Source organism: Molothrus ater, chromosome 8, assembly GCF_012460135.2.
Source record: "Molothrus ater isolate BHLD 08-10-18 breed brown headed cowbird chromosome 8, BPBGC_Mater_1.1, whole genome shotgun sequence".
Taxonomy (NCBI): Eukaryota; Metazoa; Chordata; class Aves; order Passeriformes; family Icteridae; genus Molothrus; species Molothrus ater.
Genome location: NC_050485.2, coordinates 24,589,643 through 24,610,095, shown reverse-complemented (window position 1 = coordinate 24,610,095; position 20,453 = coordinate 24,589,643). Strand labels below are relative to the sequence as shown.

Genomic DNA, 20,453 nt, shown 5'->3' with positions numbered 1-20,453 from the left:
GCATCCTTAAAAGACAACCCTAGAAGCAGTTCTTGTCCGTGTTCAGTGGTGAGAGCACTGGACATGGAAAGGAAGAAGTCACGACGGCAGATGTACTCCGGGCGGTGCCACGAGTGACACAGAAACACACGAGGCTTCGACTGTGTTTCCAGGGGAAGCCCATGGTACAAGAAGGACTCCTCTCCTCTTGATGAACTGAGGATTGATTGTCTAAAAGGTGATGCTGGACCGAGAGTTGGTGATTTGAGGAACAATGTATTGTGTTGGAAATTTGGTGGGGGGAGGAGGAAATGCATTTGTGAGGTTTTCATTTTCCCTGTATGTGTGTGTTCCTTTTTATTTGTAGTTGTAGAGTAGTTAATAAAGTTCTGGTTCTTTTCTTTCCTAAGTAGGAGCCTGCTTTGCTTATTCCTGGTCACATCTCACAGCAGAAACCAGGGAGAAGGTATCTTCATGGGGGCACTGGCATTGTGCCAGTGTCAAACCATGACATTTTTGGTTTCCCTGACCGGGAAATCGAATTTTGGGGGAATGATAAGATAAAGTTGTGAGTAAAGCTGTGAGATGGGACCAAAGAAGAATAAGAACAAAGCATGTATTGAGTTAAGGTAGATGCATAGTAAAATCTGGGGATGAAGGTTTTCTTGTTTTGTAGGAGTGTTGAAGTGTTTTGTAATTTTGTTAATAATTTTAGAAAGTGTGTTCTCAGAGGCGAAGGGTGGAATGTGGTGGTTTGACAGGAAATGTGTTTTTTGAGATGCTGTGTTTTTGGCCAATGGATATTCAGACTTTAATATTGGCATTTAACCTGACCATTGAGACATGGACACGCCTCTGAGAACACGGAGTTAAAAGCAGAGCTCTCCCCTGGGAGGGTCCTCTTGGGTTTCCGGTGGGAAAGAGTTCGGGTCTCTCCCCCGGCCCAGCTGCTGGCTGGGCAGGGGGAGGGGAAAGCCATGAGGCCGAGAGAGGTAGGCCTGAGCCCGGGGTGGAAGGGTGGAAGAGAGAGAAAGAGAGAGAGACACCGGGAGCCATCGGGCAGCCCCCCCTGAGAGACACAGAGAGAGAGAGAGAGAGAGAGAGAGAGAGAGAGCCGCTGCCTGGGACTGTAACCTTGAGACTTGATAAACATGGGCCTGCGCCGGCAGCACGGCTGGGACGGAGAAGAGGGGGGGGTTCAGCCGGCCGCTTGTAGGAGCTTTTAACCCCTTTTTGGAGAATGAGAACTTTACAGAACATTGACCTTTCCTAGAAGATAGAGTGGAAGATGAGGAAGAAATGGGCCAGTGTGAGAGAGGTCTGGGCGAGTGAGAGATAGTAAAAGAATAGAGAAGAATCCTAGTGGGAAGAGATGATGGAGTGGTTTTTGCTGGACTCTTTTTGTATAGCCATGGACAGAACCATGTTCCTTGTGATACAGAGACTGCATTCTAGGGGGAGGCAATGGCCTCAGGACCAAGAGGGTTCAGTGTTGGTGCCCCTCGGCCCCAGGGGGTGAAAAAATATGGGGGGGACAGGTGTCCCAAAAGGAGAGATTGTGGGGACAGGTGTCCCAAAGGAGAGACTGTGCCTTTTTTGGATCAGGACAGAGCATCCTTAAAAGACAACCCTAGAAGCAGTTCTTGTCCGTGTTCAGTGGTGAGAGCACTGGACATGGAAAGGAAGAAGTCACGACGGCAGATGTACTCCGGGCGGTGCCACGAGTGACACAGAAACACACGAGGCTTCGACTGTGTTTCCAGGGGAAGCCCATGGTACAAGAAGGACTCCTCTCCTTTTGATGAACTGAGGATTGATTGTCTAAAAGGTGATGCTGGACCGAGAGTTGGTGATTTGAGGAACAATGTATTGTGTTGGAAATTTGGTGGGGGGAGGAGGAAATGCATTTGTGAGGTTTTCATTTTCCCTGTATGTGTGTGTTCCTTTTTATTTGTAGTTGTAGAGTAGTTAATAAAGTTCTGGTTCTTTTCTTTCCTAAGTAGGAGCCTGCTTTGCTTATTCCTGGTCACATCTCACAGCAGAAACCAGGGAGAAGGTATCTTCATGGGGGCACTGGCATTGTGCCAGTGTCAAACCATGACACCTTCCAAAAAGGGGATAATTTGCTGCGGCTGAGTGACAGAATGGGAAGAGGAATAAAAACCTGTCACAAATAAATGCAGATAAATCACAAGTGTTGACATGACAACAAGCTTCCTGCCTATTGGGAAATGTGTCATTTTGAGTGTGTTACACCAGCAATCAAATATAGTCAAAGAATGGCACCTGATTAATATTCACAAGGAGATGGTGGTGGAGAAGGGGGGTAGCTCACTACCCACTTTCCATTTAGTCTCTTTTTTTATTTATTTTCATATATTTTACAATACAACCCTATTAAAAAAAAAAACCAAACAAACATAGACACAAATAATATATCTTTAATCTTCTCTGCTTTAGGATACCAGATAAAGTTGTCTTGATTTTTTCCTGCTTCCCCAAATTTTTTTTTTTTTAATCCATTAAAAATCAGGTAAAAAATATAGCAGCATCCAGTTCTGTTCCCATTTGTATGTAACTCGAAGCAAGAAACAATCTCAAGTCCCTGCTCAAGCTTCTAAAACGTGCTCATTCGCAGAGCACATCTTCTCACATAGAAAGAACAGGGTCTCTCAACAAAAGCCTCCATTAAGAGAGAAGAGGCCATCCTAACTTCCAGGCTATTATCAGCCTCTCTTCCAGAATGAGGTAATTTTGCACCCCCCTTTTGGGCAGCCACAAGGTTAAAGGACATTCACCCAGAGGGGCAGGTGACATGAGACTAAGCCATGCCCCCAAAGCCTTGCTTACCTTTCACTGGGAGTTGTATTGTGTAAGGAAGGTTGTTTCTATCTGGGCACTACTTCCAATTTATATATTGTCCTATACAACACCAGAATTAAAGGGTTCAGGTGTTCTGGTTTTCAGGGTTCTTTTAGCAGGCTGGATTTTTTGTTACTTTTGGGATTTTTATAATGTTCCACTGCAAAAGGAGTTGAGAAGGGCTCCCTACTTCCCAGGCAGCATTAAAAATTTCTCATGCTTATAAGCAACCCCAGCCACTTCCTCAGCTCATCTGTGAATGTGGCAATATGGGCATCAAGCAGCCTGGAGGGCTTGCTGCATCTCCAATCCCAGCGTCCATGCCTCCGCACAAACCCTTCCCACCTCCCTTAGGATTAGGGAATGGCTTTCACAGATGTAGAGCCATTTTCCAGCTGAGGAGCCTGAACCACCTCCTCATTGCTATTTAACACAGCCTTCCATCTTGAGATTTTGGAGTGTATTTTTACCCTTTTTGAAGTGACAAAACGGAAACAATTTCTTGAAATTGGAAGGGACAAACTGGTGAAATAAGCCAAGCTACCGTGTCTCATCTTTTCCATGCCAGCTTTGGCAGGAAGCAGGAGCACAAGAGGCTCTTTCCCCAAAGATGTGGGTTCCTGAAGGGAGGCAGTGAAACAGTCAAAGCTGTTGTGCTGCAGGCTGCAAAGGGCCAACCTGTGTGCAGGTGACTGTGACTTAGACACAGGACAGAAAGCCCTGCCTCCCTCCTGGGATGGCTGGCCAGCATGGCTAACAGGGAAAAGGGCAGCTGATAGAGACAAGTTGCATTGGCAGGTTGGCTCAGCTTAAATCAGACCCTGGTATCAGGCAAAATTTAAAATCATAACATCGTGAAGGTTTCCATGAGAGGGAGAAAAACTCACTGGCCTCAATAATTTTTCCTCCAAAGAAAAAGACATGTAGACTTTCGGAATTAGTTACCCTGTTTTATCCTTTTGGTTAGCTTTTCTCCCCTCTTTTTCCTATAATTCAAATCCTGTTTATTGCAGTGTATATATGTGAGTGGGGTGAAGATTAACTCACTGAACATCAGAAAGTTCAATATATCCTTCCCAGGAATGCTGGTGGGTGCTTGTGTCAGTGTGATCATAACAGTCCCCTTGCATCCAGCCCTGTCCTTGCTGCTGCCTATTACACTCTGGCAGAAGGCACAATGCCCAAGGCTCCTACATGGTTTTACAATTTAAAAATGCAAGCCTCGATTATTATTCTGCTACAATGACTCTGCCAAGATGTCGAAAAAATGTGAAAAACTTCATCTGCTACAAAAGATGGGAACAGCTTGAGATAAGATAGGCACTGGAATTATCAGCATCTTGCAGTATTTAAGGAGACCAGGCACAGGGGCAGATGGGTTTTTTAGAGACACAACCATGGCTGGACAGACAAAACCATGTGGCAAGATATCTTGAAGGACAGTCACCAGAGAGGTGAACAGGACTGCCAGCTCCCAGATCCATAAGCTTATTGATAGCCCTGACTCATTTATGGATGAATGAGATTCCAGCATGCCCCATCACCTGTTCCCAGCTCCAGAGCTCCTTTTAGGCTCCAGAGTCTGAATTGGTATTAGATGGGTTCTTGAGTCCCATTAATGCCAAAAGGAAAAAAAAATTTAAAAATTTAAAAATCATCAAAATCAGGAGTCTAGTTCTAAACAGCCCTTCAATTCCTTCCCCTCCCTTCTCCACTGCTTTTACTCACTATTTTTTTTTTTAACTTAAAAACATGGAGGAAACTGAAGAAGAAGAAAGAAAAATGCCCAATCTAGGAGAATCATGTATCTTTCAAGCAGCCAGTGACATTAAAGGCATGGATTCTTCTATTTAAATTAAACTAAGCAATGGGAATACTTAAATCTATGTCTGTTAATGCATCAAATAAGTGACTGAGCCACCAGACTGACCTAAAAGAGGCATTAGAGAAGCCTTTTCTTCCTTCTGCATAATACTGAGGAAAACTTTCATCAGAAGCTTTCTGATCAAGAGGATGTAACTGAAGGGCCCCATTTCCCAGCAGGTGTAAGTGCCTCAGCTATTTCACTGAGCACATGAAGGCCCAATTTGGTTGCAGAACTAACTGGGAGGAAAGTCCAGTGCCCCATTCCTAAGCACCCAGAGCTGAACCATATCACACTGGGGAAGTCTATAGCTGTGAGGCTGTCATTTCTTTGTAACACAAACTAATATTGTTTCAAGCCTTAGAACCTCTAACTGGAGCAGCATTGTTCTTTTGTGCTGTGCTGGGAGAGGAGTCCTTTGGTGCAGGCCAGCAGGGCCAGCACAGCCCAACAGATCTGGGATGGCAGCTGCACTGGGGCTGTTTTGCTGACACCACTGGCCAAGCCTGGCTTCCAGTGAAACCCTCAACACCATCAGCTGCCAATTTCAAAATGCTGAATTTATATATTAAAACAAGAACAAAGAGCAAACCCCTGAGCAAACAAGACCTGAAGGAAGAGAGCTGTCTTTAAGCTGGGGATACATCTTTCAAACATTTACATCCTTGACATATCCAATATTCAAATAGCTGGGTGAGCAAGTTTAAACTTAGTTTGAAAACAGACTCCATCAGCACTTTGCTTGCTTACTTGGGATTTTTTTATTTGCATTTGACCACTTCTCCCATCATACCTGTGACAGTACACAAGCAGCAAAGGCACTGAAGGTGCCTCCCTACCTTGTCCACCCACCTGTCGGCCTGTTTTGCTTTTTCCACATATTCAACAAACAGCTGTCACCCCTGAGCTGTTATTGCCTGGTTATTTATTCAGCTGCCATCAATAAATAGCAGTGGGAGGCCAGTGAGTGATTTTAGAACATCCACAACCTCAGAGAAGCCATCTTGACAGACAAGAGTTTGTTCACACATCTGGCCTACACAGCACTTGACTAAAACAGAGATAAGTTTGCAACCAACAATAATGAGGCTTTTTTTTCTCCCAGAAATCCTCTAACTCCTTAATCCTATGCTGTTTTTCTATACTGTCCCTGCACCAAAATGGGACACTTGTTCCATTGCTCCCATTTCCTCACACTAGAGTAAATTTCCACATAAGGAACAGATGCATTACTATGCTACAGTTCCCGTGAGAAATATCTAACACACTTCAGAGACAGTAAGTCAACTTACTTCTAATACCATGCCTTTGCTGGAGATTGACTATGTAGGAATCCATTCCACTGCAAATGTGACTAGATTTATTTCAGTGAGGAGTTAAGAATTTTTTTCCTATTTCCTGCTTCAGATCCAGGCACCTTTTCAAGCCTGTAATATGTTGGTATGGAACACCTATTCATACATTATGAGCAAAACTAAAAAACACTTTCAATACAAGACAAAGGGGAATAGGGACATTCTGGCTGGAGGGCAAGTCTGGCTGCAGGTAATTTCTCAGATACCACCTAGCTGTTCTGAGCACCTCTGGAAATGCACAGAGGTTCCATGGTACAGTGCTGGTAGCCCAGCTCTTCATGATTGATGTAAACTATGTGATACTGAAAAAAGTTAAACAGGGAACAGAATAGATGGGTTCTTATCCCAACAGACTGTGCTTCTGTCCACCCCCTCCACAGACACAAGCCCTGCAGCCCACAACTTTCCCCTGTAGGTTCAGGATAAGAACATCACATCAAACCCCATGACCTACATCTCCCCTACCAATTAAAATGTAAATGGGGAGGTAAAATGGATGAAGTGGATTCTCATTCCCACTCCATTCTTGGCTCAAAGCCCAGTTTTTAGCAGTGGCTGCAGGCACTCACGTCCATCAGCTGTCCGGGCTTCCATGTGCACAAGGTCAGGTTCTTTATCCAAACCAGCCACTGACCTGGGAGGAGAGACACAGAGAGAGAAGGCAGTCACTTAGCTGAAAGGCTGCAATCAGACAGAGCTGGTGAAGGAGCACAAAACCAGTTTAAACCTACCTTGGGACACCTGGTATGTAGGTTTCCACCTTTTAACAACTCGTCTCCTTTGTATTTCCACACAGATCATGCTCAGGGGCCCTACACCAACCTTCCCAGGCACAGGAGAGTGATCCTGCCCATCCCTTGTCTACAAGACCAAGGCTACTATGACTGTTCTAGTGATAGCAAAGAGAGCTGGTCCCAAGACCCAGTAAAATTAGAGTTCTGGCTTAATGCTGAAGGAAAGACAAGGGCACAGCAGCCCCATGACTTCAGAAAGCAAATTAAAAGGAGGTTTTATTTGGCTGATTAGAGACATGAAAGACCAATTTCTGATTTGCCCCTGGTTTGCTGGGCAGTCTTGCTATTCTTTACCTCCTTTTCCCCATCTTCAGAAGAAAAACTGTGTTGCACATATGGTGAATTTCTGATTTTAAAAAGGTGAGAAAGTATTCATTATTCCCACCATGATCCCATGTCATCCATGGTCCTTTTCACAATTATGAAAAGAGGCACAAGGACTTTCTTTAATCTCACTACCTGGAACTCAAGCACCCCTAGTGCAATCTTCCCATGCATTGTTATTTACTCCCTAAAAATATTTTTCAAAGGACATTAAAAAGATACTTTTCCTCCTGGAAGAGGGAAAGTCAAGCCCAGAACAGAAATGTTATTATTAGTGTCCTGGCTGATAAGAATCACTGAGAGATGAACATTTAGTCCTAGCAATGGCTGGCAGGGGAAAAAAAAATCCATAGATGTCCACGTGATTTATGGTGCTGCTTCTCCTGAGTTAACCAAAGGGTTAGATTAAAAAGGGACAATGACAAAAATCAGTTTCTAATTTGGTGGGAGTTGAATTTGATACAGTAGATTGTAAATAATAGATTCCCTCTGAGCCAGCCAATGTTCAGAACTCCCTAATGTTCTGAAAACATTTTTATCACATTCTTTTGCTGTTTTCATCCTTGAGGCATCAACAGCAAAACCAGTAAAAATAATAATAATAATAATAATAATAATAATTTTAAAAATACAGATGCTCTGGTACATTTTTGTGTATCCCACAAAAAACACAGCAACTGAAGCAATGACAAACATATAAATGTGCTGGAGTCCAGCTAAGATCAGGCAGTGCTGCAAATGTCAAAATAACTACATTATGACCCACTGTGCAGGTAACTGAATCTGGCACTGCTTGTTAACGAGAGCACCACATCGATAGCAGGTCCATTCACAACACTCTGAATTGTGGCCAGAAGATACCAACACAACAAAACAAAGCAGCACAGGCAGGGCTTTCATCATTCCACTCACAGTGAGAAACAGTCTGCTCCTTAATTGCTACCATCAGTTTCAGGGTGATCCCACAAGGAAGAAGGGCTGTCTGTTATTGGTAAGGATGCCAGAATGAGCCTGAGTTCCTGTGATCACACAATTATTGGGATCAAAGCTTCCCAATTTATGGACATGGTTAAAAGTGACAGTAGGATACACAGAAATCCCTTTAAATATCAGTGAAAAACATTACAGTGTGCTGCAGTATTAGTCCCCAATGTATATAGAAAGCAATCTTTCTAGTCCATAGCAGAGGTTTTCTGCCCTGTTTCAAATGAGTAACACTAACTGCTGTAATTTCAGTCATTCAGTAACCATCACCCTTATCTAAGACATGCCAATAGAGACAGATGTACATGCTTACCATCATATCTATTCATCACAACTTAATGATATGGAGTGGTAGTGCCAGCACTTGGAGGTAAAGGTTGGGAACACTTTAGGCACTTGCCCTGCAGCCCTTACCAACAGGTTTCCTACTTAAATTCAGCCTTAAATGCACTCTCCTGGCATCCAACCTTCTGGAAGCCAGACACCAAGCTCCTACTCAGAGCCATTTGTTGCATCCTGACACACATCTGACAGTGTCATATGGCTCCACCTGGGCCCCTGACATCCTCTGGGTCCCTCCCCTCCAGATGGAAAGGGCACTGTATCTCCCCCTGCAGCAATGGGGCAAAGTTGTTTAGCCCAGGTAATAAGAGACATCAGTCTGCCACAGTACTATTCATTTTAAAAGAGACTTCTATTAGAAGAACCTAAGTATATCCTAACAAACTCCAGAATACTCATTACCATTGTGCATTTGCATGCATGAGCTCTGTGGATCTACTCATAATGCCTTTCAAGTCTGCACCAGGGAATGAGAGGGATCTCCTGAAACATGTCATTCTAGCTTGAAGTTCCTTTCCAGTGCCATCTACTTGTTCCCTTAATTAGTTTTGACAAGCCTAATGGTTCTTTTCAGAATAACAATGATGACAAAAAAGGACTAGCACACAGCACACTCCTAGTGCTCCTCTGTTCACCAAATAGTGCACTCCACCTTGAAAAGCTCACAAAGTGTTCTGCAACACAAAAGCAAGACAGGCTGCTCTATCTGCAGGCAGATAAGGCTGAAAAGTGATGCACTGGTCCTCCTTCCTTCACCCAAACCAAGTTGCTTTCTTATACCAATGACTGATTGCAAAACAGATCCCCAATCAATGCTGTTTCTTCATGCCTCACCTCACATCTGTTCCCACTGGCAAGGAACAGAGCTTTGTTTTGCATTGCTCTGACTCTTGAATTCAGGTATTTTTAGTAAATGGTCTCTCATCATTTGTCTGGAGGAGCTTTACATGAAGAATGAAAAAAAGTCAGCAGTGGAAAGAGCAAGATCCTGAAGCACAGCTGCAAAAACACACACACACACACAGACTCTAAATCTATTCCTTTATCCTGTTGTAATTCTCTAGCCTTGAGAACTCACTACAACAGGTCTGACAATACAGGAGCAGCAACAAAACAAGAAGAAACACTTTCACAGCCTTTTAGTTTCTTACACTCTGAAGAACATTTGGAGGATGCACTGCCCAATATTATTTAAGCAACTAAAGCATGTTGAGGAGAGATGTCAGCATCCCCTGACTTATACAACCAAGTGTAGCTCAGAGTGTGGTGGCTGGGAAAGGCTTTCATGGTGCTCTGGCTAAAAACCCTGTCCAGAGTCTTATACAGACAAGAGAATTTAACACTCAGGAGCCTGAGGTCCTGACCCATGGTCATAAAGATCTATGCATATAAACTCCAGACAGCAAAATTCAAACCAAGGTTCACAAAATGCACCTGTGTGTGCTGCTGTGATGGCTGCAGGGAGTCAAATAAGGCACCCTCACTGTGAGGAACTGAGCTAAATCAACATCATCCACCATCCCTATTCATTAATCACCCCTGGCATGACAAAATGCTGAGAGCATGCAGGCAGTAGTGACAGGAAAGGTCAGTTTTTCCTGCTGACACTTTCCCCAACTGCTGCAAAAGCAGTTTTCAAAATGTGGAGCCTGCAGCCAGAATTGCAGTAGGCACAGGATAATTTTCCAATTAAGAATTCAAACTACCTCTGAATTCCATTAAAAGGAAGAATTGTTATATTTTTTCTATATTCTGGTGCTGCTTTTCCTTTCTGTTTTCATGGTAGCTCTTTTCACAAGATCCTTCCTCCCTTCTTTTCAGAAGAGAATTGTGTGCTCTTGAAGGATGGACATGATCCTGGCAAGATCCTTATCTCTGTCCTGAGGGAAGAGCATTGTGCATGGATGCACATTTACTAGGCCACTCTGCTAATATTTAATCTCTGACTGGGAGAGAGAGCAGCCTATAAGGGCAAGGAAAACACAATACCTCCACTTTAACTATTCCTGAAGTGTTTCCTTGTAGTTTCCAACTACAGGGAAAGGTGTTATATACTTCAAAATAAAAAATGTCAACACATGCAAGGAAAGGAAAAAAAACCAAACAGACTCATTGGGTTACCTGCCTACTGCACACCCCAGCTCACTTCTTCTACCAACTCTAATGCCTTTCCACGGAATAAACAAGTCTTGCATTTTTTTCTAACCATTTTGCATTACTCACCAGGCATTTAAAGGTGAAAAGGACTGACATTTGTCTCCTCTACCATTTTAAATGAAAACAGCAGAGCAATTCCAACTGCCTCTGTTGATCCTTGCTCCCTAAACCATCAACTGAGAGTAAGAGATGCTCTATTCCTCTATATCCTGGACCCAAGAGTTCAGGAGGTTTGAATGAGTATCACTGAATGTGAGCAACATTTTTGTTTGGGATTTACAACAAGATAAAAGCAAAAATTCAGGTTACAGGAGTCAGCCCTTCAAACTTGATCTGGAACCTGCTGGACTGAGCTTTTTGCCAGGGGTGTGTCTAGTTTCTGACCAGTCAAAGTGGAATTCCCCTGCTTTGAAAACAAAATCAAAACTTTTACAACAAATTGAGACTCCCAATATGCTGTCTTGAAAACTCATTTTTGCAGGTTAAGATGTCAGACTGAAGGCAATTTCCAGTGTCCATTTAAAGAGACAGAGAAAACAGATGGATACTACCTAGCAGGATATTGTGCACTAAATAAGGGCTAGAAACATCAAGGAAAAAGGCACATTTATTGTACAATAATGTGTAAAGGAGGAAAAACTCCTCCTCTTGCTGCAGGCAACAGCAGTTAAATGAGTGGATGTTGCCAATTAGTCTGATGTAATTTTAATTCTATCCTGCTCCAGAAGTGAGTAAACACTTTTGTGTTGTACCAGGCAAGCAGTGTATATTTCTAACTCGAGCAACACAAGAGCCATGCCCATGTGCATGTATGGAAGCAGGAACGAATTCATTCAATTCCCACTCAACTTACCTGGAGTTTTCCACATGGAACCCTTGCTCAATGACACATACCTTTCCAACAGGCTTCTCCTCTCTCTGATACTGCATCACATTTGTCTAGGTATCAATAACTGCAGTTGGCTTCAGGTGGTCAAGGCGATTCATGTCTGAGTTGGTCTAAAATCACCTCCAGCAGACATTAACTCTGGGCACCTAACAGCATACACCCAACCTGCCCACAACCCTGGGCCAGCCACCATAAACTACCATAGTAAAGAGCTACACAAAGGTTGAACTGTTGGGGCAAAGAATGTGTTTATTAAACACATAAATACAGTATCATTCTGTGTGGCTGAGCCAGGGGAGGTGCTGCTGGATGTGTTAGGATGTGATGGGGTCTCTGAAGAGTGAGGGGCGAAACCTCCTTGCACAGCATATTTCAAATGAAGCTTGGGAAAAAAGCTGGACAGGAAGATACTGTAAGGAACTGTCTTAGCTAGGTCCCTGGAGCTTTCTACATCTTTTCCAGTGCTAATTTCCGTGATGCTGTAGTCCTGGACATCGGCAGAAGTAATTGTTGTGAGACTTAGCTTGCAAGATAAGGGAAAAAAATTGCCAAGTGTTTATTCTCAGCTAATTTCTTTTCAGCAAAGCCAATCCTTTTTAAAATGCTCCCAATGAATTTTAAGGAGTTTTTCTGCATGGTGTCTCAAAAACAAGGTGTTCATGGCATCTGCGTGTCTTTCCATATGTGCATTCATGCATGCGCCTCCCTGCACCTCATCCCCACTAGTACCAAATGTCTAAACCTGTACCTTCCCTGTAAGCTCAGTGGATCACAGGCCCCTGAACCACAAAGTTGCTACACACAGTTCTTTTATGCATAAACCAAACCAAGAAGAGGAAAGAGGTCCAAATCAATCCTTTTCTCCTCAATCCTTGAGGAGAAAACTGGCATTTAGGCTCAACCATGTCAATCACCACCAGAGAATCCATTAAAAGCAGCAGGCTCTGCTACACAGAGAATCATTTCTCTTCTCAGTACATTTCTTTTTATCACATAAATTAGCAGGGAATACCTTTAAAGTATATTTAGCAACAACAAAACTGCTGTTGCTTAATATTTTTCCTTTTCCCTTTATGCTAACACCAGAACCTATGCACAAATAAGGCTGTGTCTAGTTCTCATCCAGGCCATAAATCTTAGTCCTTTAAAGTCCTGTGGCATTTTTCCCAAATCTATACCATAAATCCCAAAAAATATAACCACATTCTCATGAAACATATTTGAAATAAGAATAAGAGTATATTTTTGGATTTTTGCATTTGCTTAAAATTAGTTTAGTGCCTACTATATTATGAAGCCCAGTTAATTAATATTTTCCCAGTGCTTGGCTACCCTCCTTTGAAAGTCAGGCACATGGGGAATTGCTACAGATTATTGCTGTACTTTTTCATGAAACATGAATCAGCCCTGTTTTGGATCACTTTAGAAAAGCAAAGTACATGCTCAAAGACCCCTCAGCTCAGGCTGGCAGTCCTGTAACCAAAGATCTCACTGGAGTTACTCCTCTCCTTCAAAGGAAATGTTTGTAAGACTTGTATTATTCTTCCAGGTTTGTTTACTAGCAGAAGTATCTTAAACATGACCCATTCAAGAAATATTTTACTCCAAAATAAGGATTATCAGATACTGTGTGTTTAATTGGCCTCATTTATACAAATGTTTTCCAATTGTAAATATGACATGCCTGAAATGCTATGGCTCAGTGATTCAGCTATTAACAGAGGCCTAGGCACAATAAAATACCTCCAAAAAGCTTCAGAGCAAGAGCATGATTTAATAAATGAATGAAGCAGTAGATGGATAAAAATAAAGCTTAAATTGTCCAAAGAGGGGATGCCAGTATGAAACTTGGCACAGACAATATGTATAGGATTTGCTGATGAGCCCCACATGCCTATGAGCATTGTACATTTTTATTAATTAAGGAAGAATGAGTCTCTACATTCCCTGTTGCAGGATATTGTGAAGAATCACCCTGGGATAACATCTAACATTCTGGAAATGAATTTGTGGTTCATTTCATGCATTTTGGGGAAAAAACAATATGAAAAAATGGATTTGTTTCACAAACCTTTTGTGACAGTTGTTTCTCTGCATTTCAGGCACTAACCTGAAGAGAACAAATGGCTTATTTCCTTCTTTGACTTTTAGCCATCAGCCAGAAAAGGAAGAGGGGGAAAAAAGGAATGAAGAACAAAGGTAAGGAGAAGAAATAGAGAGTAGAATGAACTACTCTGTTCTGGACCAGCAAGCATAAATGCATCAATGTGTCTCCTTGCCCCTAAAAAATCACACTCAATTAGCTGCTGAGAGTGAGATGCTCATTTGTCTCAATACCACAGGAGGAAAAGACAAAGAAGCAGGAAACAAAAGGGATTCTGGCAGCAGACAGATATCCAAAGACAGGCTCTGCCTGTAGAAACAGCAAGTCTGTGTGGCTATGATTTGTAAAAGCAACAGTGTCAGGAGGTCAGCAGATCACCAAGTGTCTCATGACAAGACAAGTTTGCATCTGAGACAGAAGCATCCTCACAGGCAGAATGGAGATGAATAAAAGAGACACAGTCACATGCAGGTCTCTGTCAGTGAGAGAGCAACAGTGCAGCAGGAGAGACCAGAGAAACCAGAGATCTTCTGTGGGTCCTTTGCTCTAATGCAGGCAGCTGAACAAACAATAAGGAGACAAGGCTGCCCAGGGGGCTGAGCACTAGACATACTCCCAGCTCTTCACAACAGCAGCATCCCAAAGCATCCCCAGCCCAAAGCATCCCCATCCCAAAATCATTGCCCTGATCAAGTGAGAATGCTCAGGGCAGAATGTTGCAGTGGGAGTCATGTCAAGAAGCAAAGGTGTATGGTCAAGCTGTAGGTAAATCAAGAGCTTCTCTTTGTTGGGTTCTTAATCTGGTGTTACAGAGGAGCAATGAAAGGAAAGAGAAGTACAAGGCCAAATGAAAAGTAATACTCTGCTGTTTTCTATCCTCAAGGCGAATTCCAAAGTGCCAGCACACTGTTCAAATCTAATGATTTGTAGAAAGAAAAAAAAAGAATTCTGGAGAAACAACTGCAGATCTAGAAATGGCTTTAGGGAGTCACTATTACAGATTGCCCCTAAAATCAATATGGTAATGGAACATGTCTCCTTCACTCAAAGATTTTCAATCAAAATTTGAAAACCAAAAATACTGTGAGCAAAACCTAAGAATCTGTCTGTACCCTTTGGCCAAAAACGTGACAGTTTTTGGCTTGGTTTTCTTTATTTTTTCAATAAAAAGCAGGATTTTCTCCTATGTGAGAAAACCCAGATCTACTGAAATCAGCTCTGAAGTCTACAGACTGAAGTCTACAGGTATTTATTATTTCCTAAGTACTTGCTAGCAGACACAGGTATGTTTCTCTCTCAGACTCAGCTACAGAACTTCTGATATTCCACTAAACATGGAAATGTGTCTACGTCTCATTTTTATTGCCTTCTGCCCAATGGAGAACAATTATCTTGCAAGATAATTACAGAGCTATGATAACCACTGCTATGTCCTATTCCAATTAACTCACTACAAATATGCAAGTGAAACAGCATCACTCACTGGCTTTTCATCCTTGTTCTCTATATGATCAGCAAGACACAAGTTACTGAATCAACATTATTTAAAAGAACCTGTAATGCAGCTAATAAGATGCTCCTTCCTGCTCTTGCATTCTGATGTAGCTTCATGCTCACTGTGCTTAACAATAGCAAAATTAAACTCATCTCATTCTACAGAGGAGACTCAGGGGAATGGCAGGGAATGAAAGGATGGGAGTTTCATTTTCTTCTCTTGCCGAGAATGAATTCTGCCTCATATAACTGCTGATGAATTGTCGTTTTAAGAGAGTTTGTTAATTTACAACAAGCAGAAGGCATAAAAACGGACCTCCTTATCTTTAATGGATGTTATTGAGCAACACAAATGGTTCACATTTAAATTAATGCAGAAATATCTTGTCTGTTTTGCCATGATAAGACTATTCTTTTTGCACAGCATGGGCTCAACTTCTTCTGTTAAATAAAACAACTGGTTTTGTTCAGCTTAATGCCAGCCAAATTTCCAAAGGTTCAGCAGCTGAAGTCAGTTCAGGGAAATGAACTGGAATCTACCTGGGTCCTTCAGGGATATGAAATTGAATTTACCTGGGTCCTGCCTGATTCTTTTTGAGAAAATCTCTCTGAAGAATTTCGAGGTATCTAGTTTCAAGTAAAAATGGTCCCTGCTAGTGCTGATGTACTCACTGAGGATAAATCCTCTATTAGATTGCAACTTCCTCCACTGCAAGGATGCTTCCAGCCCCAGTAAAGAAACAAGAGCTGTAAAGGTGCATTTCTTGAAATCAAATGGGCCATCAGAGATGAGGTCTGGGGCAAAGGGAAGATGGATCCAGAAAAGATGCTCACTCCTGATGCCTGTATGTGTTTTGCCATTGAATGAAATAGCCCGAAAATTATGTTTGCAATCAGGGTATGTGAAAAGGTAATTCTTAAACATCTCAGAACAGTAGTGATTTTAAAAGAATTCCCAAATGTTTATCTTTCAGTCATCTGAAAACAAGAGGGATTTTCCCCCACACTGAGAATTCATCCATTTTCCCAGAAATGGAGAGATTAGTATGATATAGAACAAAGGTCAAAACCTAACCCAAATTCCACCCCCAAAAAAAAAAATTAAAAAGTGGGAGATTATTCCTTGCTAGCCAGAATGCACAAAATATGATGCTACTTTCAGCCTGGCAGTCTGGCTTTTGATTAGCTTTGCCAAGCTATGACAGTATGGGAGATCCCCATATGCCTCAGAGGGATACATTATTCAATATATTAATTAGAGGGCTGGCTTTCATCAATGCTTCCTACAAAGAGTCACAAAGAATTACTCTGGGACTGTTCCTGACAGGCTGGAATTAATTTGTGTCTGAGTTCACGTGCATCAGGAGAGCCAGGATGAAGTCAGGCCAGGCAGACCACATGAGTCAGCAGTACAGCATTTCAGCTTCCAACACTGGCCTTTGAAACACAGTGATGGGGTTTGGACTTATTTCTTTTGATGGGTTTTGATCTTATTTGTTACCTTCTTGCAGGAGAAGAACACAGATCCTCCCACCCTGTGCTCTTCAGACAGACACATCACTGGGACCCACTCCAGGGATCAATACAAACTGGGAAAAATATTCAACAAACTCTTCCTTAAAGCATTCCTGGTCTTCCTTACTAGTGGTTCATCTGGTCTGCTTCAGCCTCAGACACTCAGTCAAAGAGAGTGTGGGGGAGATGGGGTTATAAAATTATCCAAAATCAGCAATGGGAGAGGTAAGAGAAGAGACTGGCTCCTGGGAGATAAGAAACCTGACAGATGAGAGACGAAAGCCAAAGGATTTTTGATGGCTGAAAAAACTAACTGCAGTGTAACAGGTGACATGGAGTGGTAGGCATTAGATTTAAGCCAAATGAGCAGAAATATTTTAGTCCTTACTTTTTGAGGCCTTAAGGAAAAAAATAACTTCCAGCCACAGAACATTAAAGACATAAGTGTGGCAAACATCACAAATGGTACTAAAATCACAACAAATCACAAATTCTAAAAGCTTGCTGGTATTTATGTAAGTACATCCACCATTACATTAGTGGAGAGGGATAGTTCTTCCTTCTGCAAGAAATGTTGTGTTTCTCAAGCAAGAAGAGGTCAGAGAGAAAAAGAAGGTGGTTAGAAAGAGAAGTCCTCCAAAGACAACTTATTCCAAAATTACCCTTCCAAAGGATATACCTTTCATTAAAAGAACTCATTCTTGCTGTGATAGCAGCCAGAATTACAGAGGTGCATACATAATGTGGCACTTTATCATGCAGCACTTTACTTAGGGTTCACTTATTATTATGTAGTTCATAGGTTTTAAAGGAGAATTTAAAGTACTTAAAATTATTTCCCTTCAAAATCACACAATCACACACAATCCTTCTAGCCAGAATGCTTTTAGTATGTTTTTCTTTTTTTTTTTTCTTCTCATTACAAGAGCTTTGAGCCTAGGCAGCCTGACCAGCATGACATCCACGGGACTTAGTAAAAATGCCAAACACTTATTTTCCTAAGACACCACACAATACTAAAGTATCCATCAGTTACAACTTAGAGCTTACATTCACAGCACAAGAGATTAGTTGTAACAAATTTCCTTTGTGAGATAAAGTCATCAGTTGGCATAAACATACACCAAACCTCCAAATACCTTTGGTTTTAGTCCCAGGTAAACTAGAAAATAGTCTGTAATATTTCTCCAGTATTGTACTATGGGTTTTTTCCATCTTCCACAAAGATGCTTTTCCACATGCAACTATTTCTGTCGATCTCTCACCAATTTGTTCAAAAAGGAACATGGACTGAGCTCAGAAAGGGGAACAGTAGTCTGAACATTTCACTGACCAGAGGCACTAATGGAATTCGTGAGGTCTGTGCAATCTCTATAAAACAGTCCTGTAGCATTTCCCAGAGAGAGAAAGTGAAGGATTTTCCTGTTCTTAGGGTCATTTAGGGTTTCATTCTCTTAGATACCCATAAAGTCTATCACAATGTTCCTGGAAGAGCACTTACCAATCTATAGTTCAAAATCAGGATAGAATTATAATTAGGAAAAATTATCACACAATTTGTTTCAGACTGCATTCTTTCCCTGCTTTAATTTTAAAATCATATATTGCAAAATGAAGTTTTAGTCAAATTTTAAGATTACTTAAAAAGACCATCCAAAAACTGTCAAATATTTCACAATATTCCTTCCTCTAATTTCTGAGAGAAATATTTTGATAATGTTGCCATGAATTCTAAAATACCTTTATTGACTTGGAACTTTTTCAACAAAAACAAACACTATAAAAAGTATCCACCTCTATATCCAGGCTCCATTTATATCTCTGTCACTGAGTTACTTTGTAATCACAAGTTAGTCACCCACAACCTAACATTTGGAAACACTAAATATCTATAGTGCCGATGGCATTAATTGTAGGCACACAAAATGAAATAAAACACCTAGCCTCACAGTTTCACTTTGCCCATTTTTAACTGAAAAGGAAAAAAAAATTAGGTTTACTTTCACCATGGTGCTGTGGTCTTTAATTAACTAAAGTGACCTTGCAAGGAAATCTTCCAATATATACCAAGAATTTATGGGAAATTCTCATCTCTCCTGAACTCTTATTACAGAGCTTGAGGCTAGAGTTTGAAAATGTTGTCCTCAGCTTAGTACAATTCATGGTCATGGTGGCTTGAGTAACACATTCCAGATTTATGTTAGCTTTACTCTCCAGGAGAAAAACCTTCCCTGGGTGTTCTTGCCCACGGGGCATGGGCAGCAAGTCCCTTTCCAGAGCCAAATGAGTCATTAGCCCAAGGGAGGCTCCAGTAATAGGCACTGGGTAAGTGCCTTGGTGATGCTCGTAGGTGGCCAAATGGAGTCATTCCTTTATCCATAGCTCCATGTATGGTATGGCTTTAATTCTGAAAAACTCTAATGTAGGATTATTTAGGAGTCATTTTGACATTTACAAGACTATGTTTTCCTAACACTAAACTTGGCTGTAAAAAATCAGGCGATGTTTCCCCAGCACTGTGCAATGACACCATCTGGCAGTTAATGATTAGTGGGATTTACAGGAGAGGCAGGCACGGATTTGACTAACCATCTCTTTGCTGACAAACTAGGCAAGTAAAGGTAATGTCAGCTGTATCCAAAGGTCACTACTGGAACTGCTGCTGAAACAGTCTGCATGGACCAAAATTGGCACTGGAATTAGGAAATATCAGTGCTGTCACAATGGAGAAATAAAAACAGACACAAATATCTGTGTGAAGGTAGATAAAAACCCAGACAATAACCTTTAGAAAAACTGAGGCAAACCCCTTAACTTCTGCCATACTACTCTCAGATATCCAAACCAGCCTTCACTAAAGCCATCCTGAAATTCAGGCTGCGACTAAAAAGAAATACACTGGCTGATACTTTTTATCAACTTTTCTTACCCAAAATCACAAAAAGATTGAAAACCTTGCCCTTGAATGAAAAAATTTGTTGTCTCATTCCTCAAACAACTGTGACAGAAAGCCTTTAACTCCAAAGCATAGCCTAAGTTCGTGGGCACACAGCCTCTTTCCTTCTTTCAGTCAAAGTGTTCCCATCTCACAATTTTTAACTCTCAGAGATCAAAGTGAGTGTGGCTGGCATTCATAGATGCGAAAAAAAAAAAATCCCAAAACAAAACATAAATCTGGTTGATTATCATGGAAAAGAAGGGAAAAAAATAAAATTCAGGGGAGATTTGTTGAGGGAATCAGTAATGTATTTGAGAACTGCTTGATACAACTAATTTTTCTACTTGCAAATACAAATGCTGCTCCTTGAAGCCATGCTAGTGCATGTCTTATTTTCCTCCTCTCTCCTTTCCTGCCTTGTTGGTCTTATCTGTCCAACTTTCATCACCAGTGTGTATTTCAGTGGCTTTTACTGACTAGACTCATGCTGCACACTGACTTCAGGGCTCCAAGTATCAGAAGTACCAGAGGCATCAGAAATTCTGCACAGATTTCTCTCTCTCTTCCATGGAAATGGGTATTCCCCACTTTCCTGCTCCCAGGCTTTGAGAGAATCACTCATGGTCCCAGAGAACACGAGTAAAAAAATAAATAAGAAGGGAAATGTCTAGCTGTAACAGGCAAAAAAAAAAAAAAACCAAAAAACAAGCACCCAACAAAACCACAAAAACAAAACAACAACAACAAAAAAAAAAAAAAAAAAACAAAAAAAAAAAAAAAAAAACAAAAAAAACAAACAATAAAAACCACACCAGGGAAAATGGTTCCATGTCCACCACTTCATATTCCTCA

The 20,453-nt window shown here is 41.5% G+C and overlaps 1 protein-coding gene across 1 annotated transcript in view; it reads right to left on the bottom strand.

The window, feature by feature from the left end:
* SORCS3 (sortilin related VPS10 domain containing receptor 3) overlaps positions 1-20,453 on the bottom strand; it is a 268,925-nt gene that overhangs the window by 77,786 nt on the left and 170,686 nt on the right. Inside the window, exon 6 of the mRNA XM_036385525.2 lies at positions 6,630-6,694. Within this exon, the coding sequence (XP_036241418.1) occupies positions 6,630-6,694 (65 nt within the window). The remainder of the gene's footprint in view (positions 1-6,629; positions 6,695-20,453) is intronic.